Source organism: Mytilus galloprovincialis, chromosome 5 (assembly GCF_965363235.1).
Source record: "Mytilus galloprovincialis chromosome 5, xbMytGall1.hap1.1, whole genome shotgun sequence".
Taxonomy (NCBI): domain Eukaryota; kingdom Metazoa; phylum Mollusca; class Bivalvia; order Mytilida; family Mytilidae; genus Mytilus; species Mytilus galloprovincialis.
Window position 1 is genome coordinate 97,843,642 of NC_134842.1, and position 13,483 is coordinate 97,857,124.

The 13,483-nt window shown below is 31.1% G+C and overlaps 2 protein-coding genes across 3 annotated transcripts in view; both read left to right on the forward strand.

The window, feature by feature from the left end:
- Positions 1-13,483, forward strand: part of LOC143076841 (uncharacterized) — a 176,985-nt gene that overhangs the window by 62,412 nt on the left and 101,090 nt on the right. The gene's annotated exons all lie outside the window — the stretch shown is intronic.
- LOC143076842 (uncharacterized) overlaps positions 1-13,483 on the forward strand; it is a 31,264-nt gene that overhangs the window by 3,446 nt on the left and 14,335 nt on the right. The window contains exon 2 of one of the 2 annotated variants that reach the window (XM_076252738.1): positions 9,840-13,271. The exons of the other annotated variant lie outside the window; for it this stretch is intronic. Coding sequence (XP_076108853.1) covers positions 9,840-10,117 — 278 coding nt within the window. The 3' untranslated portion in view covers positions 10,118-13,271. Of the gene's footprint in view, positions 1-9,839; positions 13,272-13,483 lie in introns of those variants that run through there. 2 annotated transcript variants of the gene reach the window in all.

Below are 13,483 nucleotides of genomic sequence, written 5' to 3' on the forward strand. Positions count from 1 at the left end.
AGATTGCCAATGACATGAATGAGACAATTCTTCTCAAGAGACCAAATGACACAGAAGTTAACAATTATAGGTCATTATACTGCCTTCAACAATGAACAAAGCCCCTACAGCCTATCAACTATAAAAGTCCCCGTATTGAAAAGGTAAAACAATTTAAACTAGAAAACTAATGACCTAATTTATGCATTGTACAATAAATCTGTTTATGCTATTAAAACATTTGATTATATATAATATTTTATATTTTGCAGGTAAATTCACAAACATCAATGCAAACTGGCCAGGTAGCAGTCATGATTCCACATATTCAGGACTTCACAGGTATGTATTTTATTACAATTCAATCCAATTCAATATTTTATTTACGTCTCACCTTATGTATAAAATTACACAATACATTTATAAAAGATACATTTTGTATACATAAGCCAATCTGTACAGATTTATGAGAGACGATAATCACTTAAAAGAAGATGTATATGTACATAATAAATATTAAACCTGAATGATAAAATTATACAACAAAAGTATTTAGTTATTATTTACAATATAAAACTTCTCGGCGTCGTTTAAGAATAAAATTACAGGTTTTGGCACATAATCTTATAATATCTTGATTCGAAAATAAAAATACCATTTTCTGACAATCTGTAAAACTATTAAAATGTTCATCAATTTTAAGAGACTCAGTAAAAAGAACTTGTCTTAGATCATTATAAACAGGACAATGTAAAATAAAATGATATTCATCTTCGACAGTATTAAAACAATTAAAACAACATCTCTCTTCCAGCGGCAAATTTTCATACCTCCCAGTTTCCAGTCTAAAAGGAGCCACCCCACATCTAAATTTTGCAAAGGCGCTTCTTTCACACAAAGGCATTAACAGTTTGCAGTAGTTTTCTACAACATACTCCTGCTTAAAAATATTATAGGTTCTCAATTTATTACGCCCATTTCCCCGTCTGGAAGAGGATGAACTAACAACACTTTTCCATTCTTCAATATAAATATTATAGTTTAAATATCAAACATTCTTGACATGACTGTATCAATAAACATATTTTTATTAATATTAGTGTTTGTATTACAAAAGTCAACCAATTCAAGTTCCGTGAAATGTTTTTTAACAATGAAATTCCAATTTTTCACAATTCTATGTTTCAGACTGACCTCATCTGCCCATATGAATATTTTCCTACTAATACGATCTGGCTCCATATTTACTAATCTGTGCCAGTGTCTTGCAATTACTTTCCATTGAGTATGGTAAATTGGAATCCATCCCATGTCTCCCATAATAGCTGGATTAGGTGTATATTTACCAACACCAAGGAAGAACTTACACGCTCTCATTTGAATCGCATTAATAAATGAGAAATTCTTGCAGTCCCAAATCGCGGCAATATATTCAACAATAGGACTTACAAGTGCATCAAATAGTTTTTTATAGACGTCATATGACATGCCACCAATAGCTTTACACTTAGCTATAACTAGACCTAGAGCTCTGTTTGCTGACCTAGCAACTGCTTTTGCAGTAATACTTAAGTCTAGAAACTCATTTAAAACAAGGCCTAGATAAGCATATTCGATGCTAGTAGCAATATTACAATGTTCATGATGTTTGTCATTTTTTATTAGTCATATTCCCTTTCAACCACTCAAATCAATAATTATATGTATATATAAAGAAGCAATCAATTACTGTTCAGGGGTGGCTATGTTTAAAAATATTGATGTACAAAAACTGAAAAAGGAATATTGAAAAATAGTAATTGCTCAATATGAATTTAGGTTTTCTAGTGTAACTCCTCTGTAAAACCATTTAATTATATAAATGGTAGTTTTAACAAAATACTTGTTGTAAAAAGAAATATAAACCTTTATTTATAGGTGTGTACCTACATGGAAGAAAATGGTGGATGAGCAAATGGTGTATTGCTTGGGATAGTGGTTATCCTTGTCGACCATTTCTGATTACCCCATACCAGAATCCTGTACTAGATCATCAAAAAAAGTACAACAAATGCCACTGTTCAACCAGAAGTGTGATAGAGAGAACATTTGGGAGGCTGAAGAGACGGTTCCATATATTACACTCAGAGGTAAAGTATAATAGAATAATTTTTTATGTAAATGATCAGTGATAAAAAAAAACTTTTCAGGGGTTGAGGCAAAGGGATATATTTGGGACAATTAATGTTGGTGTATTCAGTAGAAGCAAATTAGTTTCTCATTGTTGAAGGCCATACAGAGACCTATATTTGTTAATTTCTGTGTCATTTTGGTCTCTTGTGGAGAGTTGTCTCATTGGCAATCATACCACATCTTCTTTATTTTATTTGCATTCATATGTTTTACCAAAAGGTTTAATACTCCAAAAGAAAGGTACATAAGGTTTGTTTTGAGGTGTTTTGGTCCCAACGGTTTATGACTTAGGGGCCAAATCATGCAAATAGAGGCCAAAACAAGCATTTTTCTAGTTTTCCAGACAATTACTTATATTTATATTGTATGCATCTATCTGAAATTGTACCACAAGGTTCCATATCACAAATGGAAGTTTGATTAAAGGGGAAAAATGTATATAGTATATATAGTTGGAAAACTAAATAATCCAGCAATTGATGTATAAAAAAACTTACCACAATCAAGAGATGAATGGTATTTAAAGTGCTACTAACACAACACTTGGACAACATTAATTTGAAACAATTAACTAATATATAAAGGTACAACATCTTTTGAAATGCTTACCACAATGTGATGCATGGTAAACCACTATAGACACATTTTATGTAGTTTTATTTATAGCTTACTATAGGCTCCAGTGTTGAATATCATACTGTAAACTTTTATATTTCATTACTTTCACAACAGAAAAGGGTCTCATTGCCACTCATACCTGTGATATCACAGCTACCTGTTTTTATACATACATACATGCAATGCCAACTTTTGAAATATTATAAAATACTACTTTAGCAAAATGCTGATAAGAAGACAATTATTAAGTTTACTAAATTAAGTTATGATTTTTTTTTTAATTTCAGATAAGAATGAAACCGGGCAAGGCATGCAAAATAATAATTGCTTGTGCTATACTCCATAATATATATGCATTTTCTTGAATGAACCAGACATTGAAGATGATGGAGTAATTGTAGGCAATGATGGTGATCTTGGGGAACATTTCAATGGTCATCAAGATGGAAGAGCTGTTAGAGATCATATTTCCACAACATTTTTTAATCATTGACAATCAAAAATAAATCATGACAACATCTTTTAATACTTTTTTTATCAATAACAATGGAATAAGAGAACAAGAATCATCAACACAGAAAAATAAATAAATAAAAATTAATTATGACTAAGCTTCTGTATTTAAAAGAGCATCTAAACTCATGTTTTCACTTTCAATACTTTTCTTCTGGATCATCATGTTGTAAAATTGCATTTGTCTTTGGAAAAGTTCCATTTGCATTTCGTTTCTTTTGAAGTCACTTTCTAAAACAAGACACTGCAGCTCATACACATCATCTGCAGTCCTCTTTGTTTTCTTCTTCTGCAAACTTTCACTGAAATATAGAAATTTTACTATTTGGTATTTTTATTTTAAAATCTAACTAATATTTAGTAGACGTGTTAATATTATATCATTGCCAATGAGACAATTATTCAAAGAGCCAAAATTACACAGATTTTGTTATAATAATATTTCTATTCCCAGCCTTTAAAAATGAGGAAACCCAATACTGTTTAGCTGTTATGAAAGAACTGACATGACAAGACAAATGTGGAACAATTAAAAAAAAATGAATAATGACACATAAGCTAAAAACAAAACTTAAACAGACAGCAACCCAAGTCATATACTGTTTTACAGTCTCCCTAATTGGGACAGGGACTAACAAAATCTGAAAATAGTGAATGTGCTTGTGAGAACTCAATTGTTCCATTCTAATCATGGTCACTCAGTCATGTCAGTGGCGGATCCAGAACTTCAGGAGGGGGGTTACTGTCTGACCTAAGGGGTGCCCAATCCAGTCATACTTCAGTGATTCGCCACAAAATAATTTATCTTAAAACAAACTTGGAATCTGTAGGAAAAAGTTATTCTCATCAGACTCGCTAAGCAACTTGTGTAAATACATCCTAGACAGTGCTGTATTTTAAAATATGAAACACATACCTGGGTTTTGGTAGTTTCTGAGTGCAAGTCTGTTTTTGTGCAGGTACAGGTACAGGTACAGGTAGGCTGGCATGAACAGTAGCACTCATTTCTCTGGTGAACCTGCTCCAGTCTCCTTATCCAGATACTCTCCACAGAAGATGGTAAATCTACAAGTTGACAATTGTTTTACATAAAGATTTTAATTAATCTTGAAACATACTGTTACATAAAAATAAAATAAATAGAAGTTTTTTTTTTTATTAAGATTTTTTTTTCACATGCAACGTCATACTATATTATTGTCAACTTATTTCTACCAAAACTTATGCTTTATCATTGCAACTTTATATAAAATGCAAAATAAAGAAAATTACTAAACCATTAATGAAATTATCTAAGTAATAAATACCATAAACAGTCTGGCATGTTGGAGAACCATTCAGAGCTGGAACTGGTGAGATGGGTTCAACTGTAAACATTTGGTCAGATGTTATCCTGTCTGAAAATAATTTAAAAAGACTTGTTTTATTTAAAGAAGTGAATTGATACTTTATACTCTTCATAATAGAACAAATTATACAATTATTACAATTGTTTCTTTCTTCCCAAATTTTCATATCAATATACAAAACATGTATTTGACAGTACAGTTTACAGATCTGGAATACTTGTAAAATAACATAGTGACTGAAATTTGCTAAACAATCCTTGCTTTTTATAAACCTTCATTATGAACTGATCAGACATAATTTGGCATGTTAGCTGTACAATTATAAAAACCATGCATATGGAACTGTTCATAAGTTACTATTTCAAGGCTTCATATATTAATTCAGTTCAGTTGACAAATTGATTGCACTTCTTAAATTTGAAGACACTTGAAATTTCATGCATAATAATAAGGTCTCATAGGCATTCAGACCAAATCTACTTAATATCTATGAAATGCAATTTCTGAAGTAATTTATAGTCATATGAATAAATTATGTAATTTATATATGTACACCTTGTAAGTGTCTGCTGTTACAGGTGTCTTGGTAAGAAATCCCTGAAAAAAAATCATAACTTTTAAGATGACTAGTATGATACATTGCAAACATAAGGAGTTATATTCAGCTTCATGGAGTGTTTTACCTCTTTCTGCAGCTATGACATGATTTGAATATAGTTCTAAGAGATTCCCTGTAGTTTGCAGCATACGTCACAGTGTGCTTGTCTGTCATTTTTATATGATATCTGCTCCATTATAACTTTTTTTAAATAAAAGGTCTAAAATGTAAAATCTATTATTGAACTTAATAGATAACAAAAAAAGTATGCCAATTAACGTTAACACCATAAGCTCTTGAGTATTTATTACAATAACTGCGGCATTTTTTTAAATTCATTGCCTAATTTATGTACAAAAATTCAACGAAAAGCAAATATGTAGCAAATAAACAAACGACAACCATTGAATTACAGGCTACTGACTTGGGCCAGGCACATAAATACAAAATGTGGCGGGGTTAAACATGTTAGCGGGATCCCAACCCTCCCTCTAAGTGGGACAGTGGTAGAACAGTACAACAATGCTATTTTGAAAAGGACTATAGACATGTCACAATATCCGTGGAAAATTAATCATTGCAAGTGCCTTGAAGATGGTATTAACAAATTAATATTAATTCTATAATTATTACACCTGGAAGTAAATTAATTTTGTATGAATTTTTACCACACTTTATCTTTTTTTAAATGTTTTTCAATGTGGCAAATGTTGACATAAGGGGCATTGCAAATTTGACCGTCATAATAAAGCAATGGCTAGCAAACTTCAGCATTTAGTAAATACCATCTTATCCATTTTTAACCACAATTTGATTTGTAGATGGTGGTTCTTTCAACAATATCACATAAAGGAATTATATAAATAAAAGGTAACATGAATGTCATACTAAGTAATCGCAAAACAGGAATCTATTTTTAGAACATTGGCGACGTCTGCAGGGAATTTCTTTAAAAGGGATATCCTTCTGTCATAGCAGACGACTGTTTTGGTTTTGGGGTTTTCTTTGTAACTTTAATAAAGAAAACAATAAAAACAGACAAATTGAGGCAAAACTAAGGAATGAAAATTACGTAATATTTAATTATACTATTTCTCAAATACCAACCTACAGAGGTCTCCATGCCACCGTCTATTCCCTTGAATGAGGATGTATCCTTCATGGCAATGATGATGTTTTCCTCAGCCATACTTATGGGATTGGGTGCTGGTCCTCCCCCTGTTTTATTTCTCTCCTTTCTCTCGTACGTAAACTTTTCCTTGGCATCTCGGGTTAGATTCCTGAATTTGGTTTTAACAGTTGAAAGTTTCCTGTAACTAACCCCCAGAGCATTCACCTCGTCTGTTATTTTGGCCCACATCTTGTTCTTTGCATCTGCAGTTATGTCAGGGCCAAACTTTCCTCTCAATAAGCCTAGCTCCTCCACCATTCTTCTACTGATTATATTAACTTCCATACTTGTGAAGTTAGTTCCTCTAATTCTTGGTAGTTTCTTGTTGGGGGTTTGTTCTTCAGCCATTGTTAAACAGGAAGTGGAGGAATTTTGGGGAATTATAGGAAAATGTTTAATTGATCAGTTGTTAAATTTTTAACAAGTTGTTAGTTAAAGCAGTCGTTAAATATTTTTGAACAACATAATTTAACACCGAAATTAACTAACAACAATGTTAAAATTTACCGAGTTGTTAGGCTGAACTAGTCGTTAGCTTAACGATACTTTTGAACAACTGGGCCCAGTTAGATAGCTTAGTTTGTATTCAATATTCCTGGTAAAGTAGTATTTGTTTACTGTAAAAGAGGGGCGAAAGATACCAAAGGGACATTCAAGCTAAAAGATCAAAAATAAACTGACAACGCCATGGCTAAAAAAGACAAAGACACACAGAAACACAATAATACACAAGACAAAACATAGAAAACTAAAGACTAAGCAACACGAACCCCACCAATAATTTGGGGTGATCTCAGGTGCTCGGACAGGTAAATACGTCAAAGAAAATGTGGTATGATTGCCAATGAGACAAACGAAAAGCACTGAATTACAGGCTCCTGACTTGGAACAGGCACATACATACAGAATGTGGCGGGGTTAAACATGTTAGAGGGATCCCAACCCTACCCTAACCTAGGACAGTGGTGTAACAGTACAACATAAGAACGAACTATAAAATCAGTTGAAAAAGGCTTAACTCATCAGATGGATAAAAATACAAATACTACAAATACAAGTTGAGGTGGCCGGGTACTTGTACATCCCAACAACAAAAAGACAAAAAGTACAGATCTGAGAGTACTCGCAGTTACTGATAACTAGTTCAACGCCACTAACAACTAATATATAAAATCATGCATCTAAAACTAAATTATCAATCAGTAAACATCCAATATCTAATGGATTTAGTGTAAAGACGTCATAAACAGTCAGAGAAAAACATGACCTTGTGCAATGACAAGATACAGGTATCGATAAATTGTAGATCCATGAATGTTTATATGTATGTGTATATAACAATAATATTTAGTTTGCTTTTAATTTACTGATAACACAATCAATATCAATACCAATAAAAACAATATTCAATGATCTAATTACAATGTTGAATTGGTAACCTTTTAGAAGAAGTTTATTTAAAGGATTGATAAATTTACCAGGATCGTTTCTAAATTTCCGGGCACGGTAAACAACATTTCCGTAAAAATGAGGATGTTCTATCCCGTTTGAAATAAATTTTCTACAGGAACAACCAAACTTCAAAACCAAATCTTTATATCTATGGAAAAATTTAGTAAAGGTTTTAAGTAATTTGTGGTAACGAAATCCCTGGCTTAATAATTTACCAGTAATACATAGATTACGTTCGTTAAAATCAAAACCGTCACAACGGACACGGGCATAGCGAACGAGTTGTGAAATATAAACACCGCAAGATGGTGCAAAAGGAACATCACTATCCAAAAAGGGAAAATTAACAATAGGGAACGAAAACTCGTCCCTTTTGTCGTAAATTTTAGTGTTTAGTTTCCCGTGTAAAACCGAAATATCTTAATCTAATAAAGCACAGTTATTACCGTTTAAATTTGATTTATTTAAAGCATTCCTCACAGTTACATAATGTTATGATTTTAATTACAAGTATAATACCCAATCATATAGAGTGTATCATGACAATCTGACATGTCAGAAGAAAAAAACCTCTAAGAGTATTTTACGTCACCATTTTTAAACTGTGTGTTTCTTAGTTTCCCCATAGAATCTTACTTAAAAGTGAAAGTGTAATTTTAAAACGTTGTATATCAGGGGGCGTAAACTCAACGATCTGACAGACAATGCATATCATACCATGTTTTCTATTTCTTTACCAAGTATGATCTGCACTTCATATAAGTTAGTGCCATTGCTTTACACAGGCAACGCTCATTTTTTGCCCATTTTAAGGGGCTATTTCCCTTTGAAAACACATCTTTGTAAGCCAAACACATTACCCAGTTCTAAATCAGACTCATCTGTGGAGCTAGAATAAAAGACTTAAAAAGCCTAAGTAATATTGAATAGAAAAAATGGATGAAAGAACCGCAAAAAAAATGACGCATTATGCGTCAAACCACATCATCCAAGGAGACCAGACTCCTGCAAAAATAAAATAATTAGTTGAAGGTCGTGTTGCTCAAATTTTAGATTGTGGTGTAGTGTTTGGTGGACTGTTTAACTTTTTGGTGGTCAGGGCACGCATCGTTGTAAATATAATGGAATTTGATGCGACTGTCATACAAGTGAGAGGTTTAGCGCTATAAGACCAGGTTCAATGCACCATTTTCTACATTTGAAAATGGCTGTGCCAAGTCAGGAATATAATAGTTGGTGTCCATTCGTTTGATGTGTTTTATCATTTGATTTTGCCATTTGATTCGGGACTTTCCGTTTTGAATTGTCCTCCGAGTTCGCTATTTTTGTGATTTTACTTTTTTTCATAGTTTCATTATTTTATCTTGCTATCCTCTCCCTCTTTTTATTGAACATGTTTGTCATTATATGTACTGATTCCACACTGAATGTTATTTTCAGATTTAAAAACACTGAAGGCAAAAAAGTCGTTGATATTTTTATATGTTATGTACTCGGGCAATTATTTATTGTTAAAATGTGCTTTTGACAAAGTAAATTTGGTATTATAATTGTTAATACATATTTTGGCGGACTAATAGTCCATCAGGTTATCACCAGCCAAGTAGCGAGTACTTCGTTACTCCAATACTTGTGTTATCAAAATTTACTGTTAAAATATTTGGGACACTTACTTAGATTAAGGAATATATCTCACTCATGAAAAGCTCTTATTTCTTTTTTTTGCTATATATTTTTTTTTTTTTTTTCGATTATAAGCTTTTTACTTTGTAAACCTGGAGCTAATAAGTTTTGCATGGGTTTTCAAATATGTTTTGCATCTAGCATCACTGAAGAGTGATTTGTTGTCGAAATGTGCATTTGGAGCAGTATTATTTGCCCCGTTAATTTGTTAAAGGATTTGTTTGGTTGAAGACACTTCTTACTTAAACCACCAGAATTTGTTAATGATTGAACCGATTGACTTTCGCATTTGATATACATACAGATTACTGGTTCATAAAGATTAAGAAAGAAGCACCATGCATAAAGAAGTCTAAAGATAACCGCATTTACTACCAGTCTCAAGATGGAACAAAATGGTACAGCAAGGATCGTGCCGGACATGGTGGATCAAAAGTAAAGGTATACAGAGATACAGGGAAAACCCTGGAGCTAGAAGGTTCGCTGGATGGAAAAGGAAGGCGAATGCAGGGAAAACACGAATCTGGGAAACACCAGACTATTTATAAAAATGAACTTAACACAAGAAAACAAGTAAAATGAATGGATAGATATATATGCTTGCAATAGGAACAAAATTGACAGAACGCTTTTAAAGTGCTTATCTACATTTTGTTTATTATACAATATTTTTCTGTTATCTTGATATAATCTGTTTGACATCATTTTTAACATCCAATATCTGATAATTTACATTTCATTGAACAGCAAAGCGCTTATTTGTCTATATTATCGTTGTGAAAATGCCCGTACCAAGTCAGGAATATGACAGTTGTTATCCATTCGTTTGATGTGTTTGTGCTTTAGATTTTGCCATTTCATTACGGACTTTCCGTTTTGAATTTTCCACGGAGTTAAGACGCATGAAGTATATATTTTTTTTAAATAATGTTTACAAATGATCGACATCGTCCAGTTTGAGAAATTTTCCCAGCTTGTAACCTGTGACGTTAGCATGATCACGTGACCATTATCTAAAAAAAAAGCATTGATTATGACAAGCACTGTATTCTTTGACCTAAAAAATGCTGATTAATCTGATTTAGACCAGCAAAATTATACGAAACATAGTTTGAGGCTTATATTTATTGATTTATTAACTAAGAGTGTCACGTTTCCTAAAACCTCAGTACTTTGTGTAGTTGTAATTTTACATAAATTAATTAAATAGTTATTTTGTTCATAATTTTTTCATTATAAAGCATTTCTTATGAATTTTCTAACGCACAAAGGATCTATTTGTAAATTCCGATCCATCTGGTACATGATATAAATATCCAAACGAAAATATGTGCAGCTCATTATAACTTCTATTGCTGATTGCATCATAATGATTGATTGCTGACAAGTTTTTATCTCTTTTTTCATAAATAATAAAAGAATAAGAAGATTGGTGTTTAAAAGGCATCTCTTTTTTTTTATGTATCAAAAACTTTTTTTAACATGATGAAAGAACAAACAGTATGCCCTTGATTTGCAAGGGAAACAGACAGTTGGTGATCTGTACTCCGAAAAAAATGTATTCAATCAAGACATTTTGAATGAAGCAAATTATTTTTAAAAGGATATCCCCCTCCTCCACCTTTCAACACTATGGGTTATATCAAAGAATTTTCATAATTAACAATCTTTTTTGTATCCCCTTCTTTGGTTGGATGAGTATTGTTCAATCTTGATTTTCTCTTTAGTGTTAGCTATCTTAATCTTTTCAATGTTATATATGTATCGTTTTATTAAATTTTTCTCTGTCATTTGTTGTTAATATTTGTTTAGTTTATTTTTGTCTTTGGTATTTGGTCTTTGTGAATTGATCTTTGCAATAGATAGGTTGTCGTTTTCCAAACATCATTAAAATAAATGTGAAGGAAAGATGAATATTTGAAAACAAACGACGGATGTTGAATAGCAAATGCTTACTTTTCAATAGAAACAGAGATAGATACTGATGTTTAGTGGTGTGCTGCTATTGTTAGAATAGTACTTTTCTGCGAAATGTAATCTTTATTATAATGAAGTGATCTCGATGTTTCGTCTTTAAGATATGTTATTTTTAGTCATTCTTCGATGAAAGTTGTAACAACATAGGTATCTACTAATGTTTAAATGTAAGCAGAAACTTTCATATACATTCAAGCTATAGAAAATCCGTCAAGGGTGTCCCGCGAGTTCTATAATTTTCGTAATTGCTGTTGAAATTTTAGCTAGTAGATTAAGACAAAATAAAAGTTTTAAAGGTTTTCAAATTAAACTAGATAATAAAACCCATACCTTAAAATTAAGCCAGCTTGCAGACGACACCACTTTATTTTTAAATTCAAAACAAGAAGTGTCATTAACTCTGAATATTATAGAAATTTTTGGATCACTTTCAGGCCTAAAGCTTAACCGAAATAAAACAGAAGGAATATGGCTTGGCAATTTAAAGTCCTGCAAAGATAAAGTTGAAAACATTAATTTTACACAAAAACCTATAAAAATTTTGGGAATATACTTTGGACTTAATAAAAAAGAGTGTAAAAAATTAAACTTGCAACGACAATACGAAAAATCTGAAAAAATAATTAAAGATTGGAATAAAAGAAATTTTACTATGTTAGGTAAGATAACTCTTGTTAAATCATTAATCTTACCGAATATTACTTACGTTGCATCTGTAACCGAAATTGATAACGAATACCTAGCAAAATTTAAAAAATTGATATACAGTTTTATATGGAATAATAAATCAGAAAAAGTTAAAAGGGATATAATAAGTAAAAATTACCATGATGGCGGGCTTAAAATGATAAACATAGATAAATATCTAGAAGCGATAAATATTAGTTGGGTAAAAAAACTCATCGATAACGAAGATCCATCACCCAATTGGAAAGTCCTACCAAAATTTTATTTTGATAAATTTGGACAAGAATTCCTTATATTTAAAATGAATTTCAACGATATTAAGTTGGTCTATAAACTGAAAGAACTAATTCCACAATTTTACTTAAAAATAATCATATCATGGATAAATTCAAAATCTGAAAAAGAATCAGATCATCTATCATATAAACAAATTAGACAGCAGCTTATATGGGGCAATAAAAATATCAAATTAAACGGTAAATGTCTCATTTTAAAAAACTGGATAAACAGTAAAATTCTTTTTTTAAATGACATTATTGATAATAAAGGAAAATTTAATCAAAACATGATCTTAGATAAACTTTCCTGTCATGCTAACTGGTTTTCAGAATATTCTAAATTAATGAAAGCAAAATGGTATCACTTAAAAATATTTCCTCCAAAGACATTTACATCTCCCTCTTAAATAGACATTATGAAAAACCAATAGGATTTCAAAAATGGGACAACATATTTATCTTGGAAAACAACACAAACAAAAGACAACAAATGCTAAATTATATCTTTTATTATATACAAGATAATAAATTCAAAATGTTAAGATGGAAATTTCTGCACTACATTTTTCCAACCAAACAATTACTTTTCTCTTGGAAAATAACTACAACTCCGCTATGTAATGTTTGTGATGTCATCGAAGATTATGAGCACTACTTTTTAACATGCAAATTTCTGAAATCATTTTGGGATCAAATAAAACTATTACTTGATAAACTTAAAATAGGACATCATATCATATCATATAAATCACTTTTGTACGGATACAAAATAAACGATACAAGTTATTACAGTATTAATGATTTAATAACATTTATTCTTTTTACTGTATACAAAGGATACTATATATCTGAACAAAAAACTAAACAAATTAATATGTTTGAAATTTTCAAAAAAGAATTTCTTCAATATCACGAAATATTGATAAATAAAGAAGGTAAATATGAAAAATTCCATAATCTGGTTGCAGCAAAAATTAAATTAATTTCATAAATTAGAATTTATAAT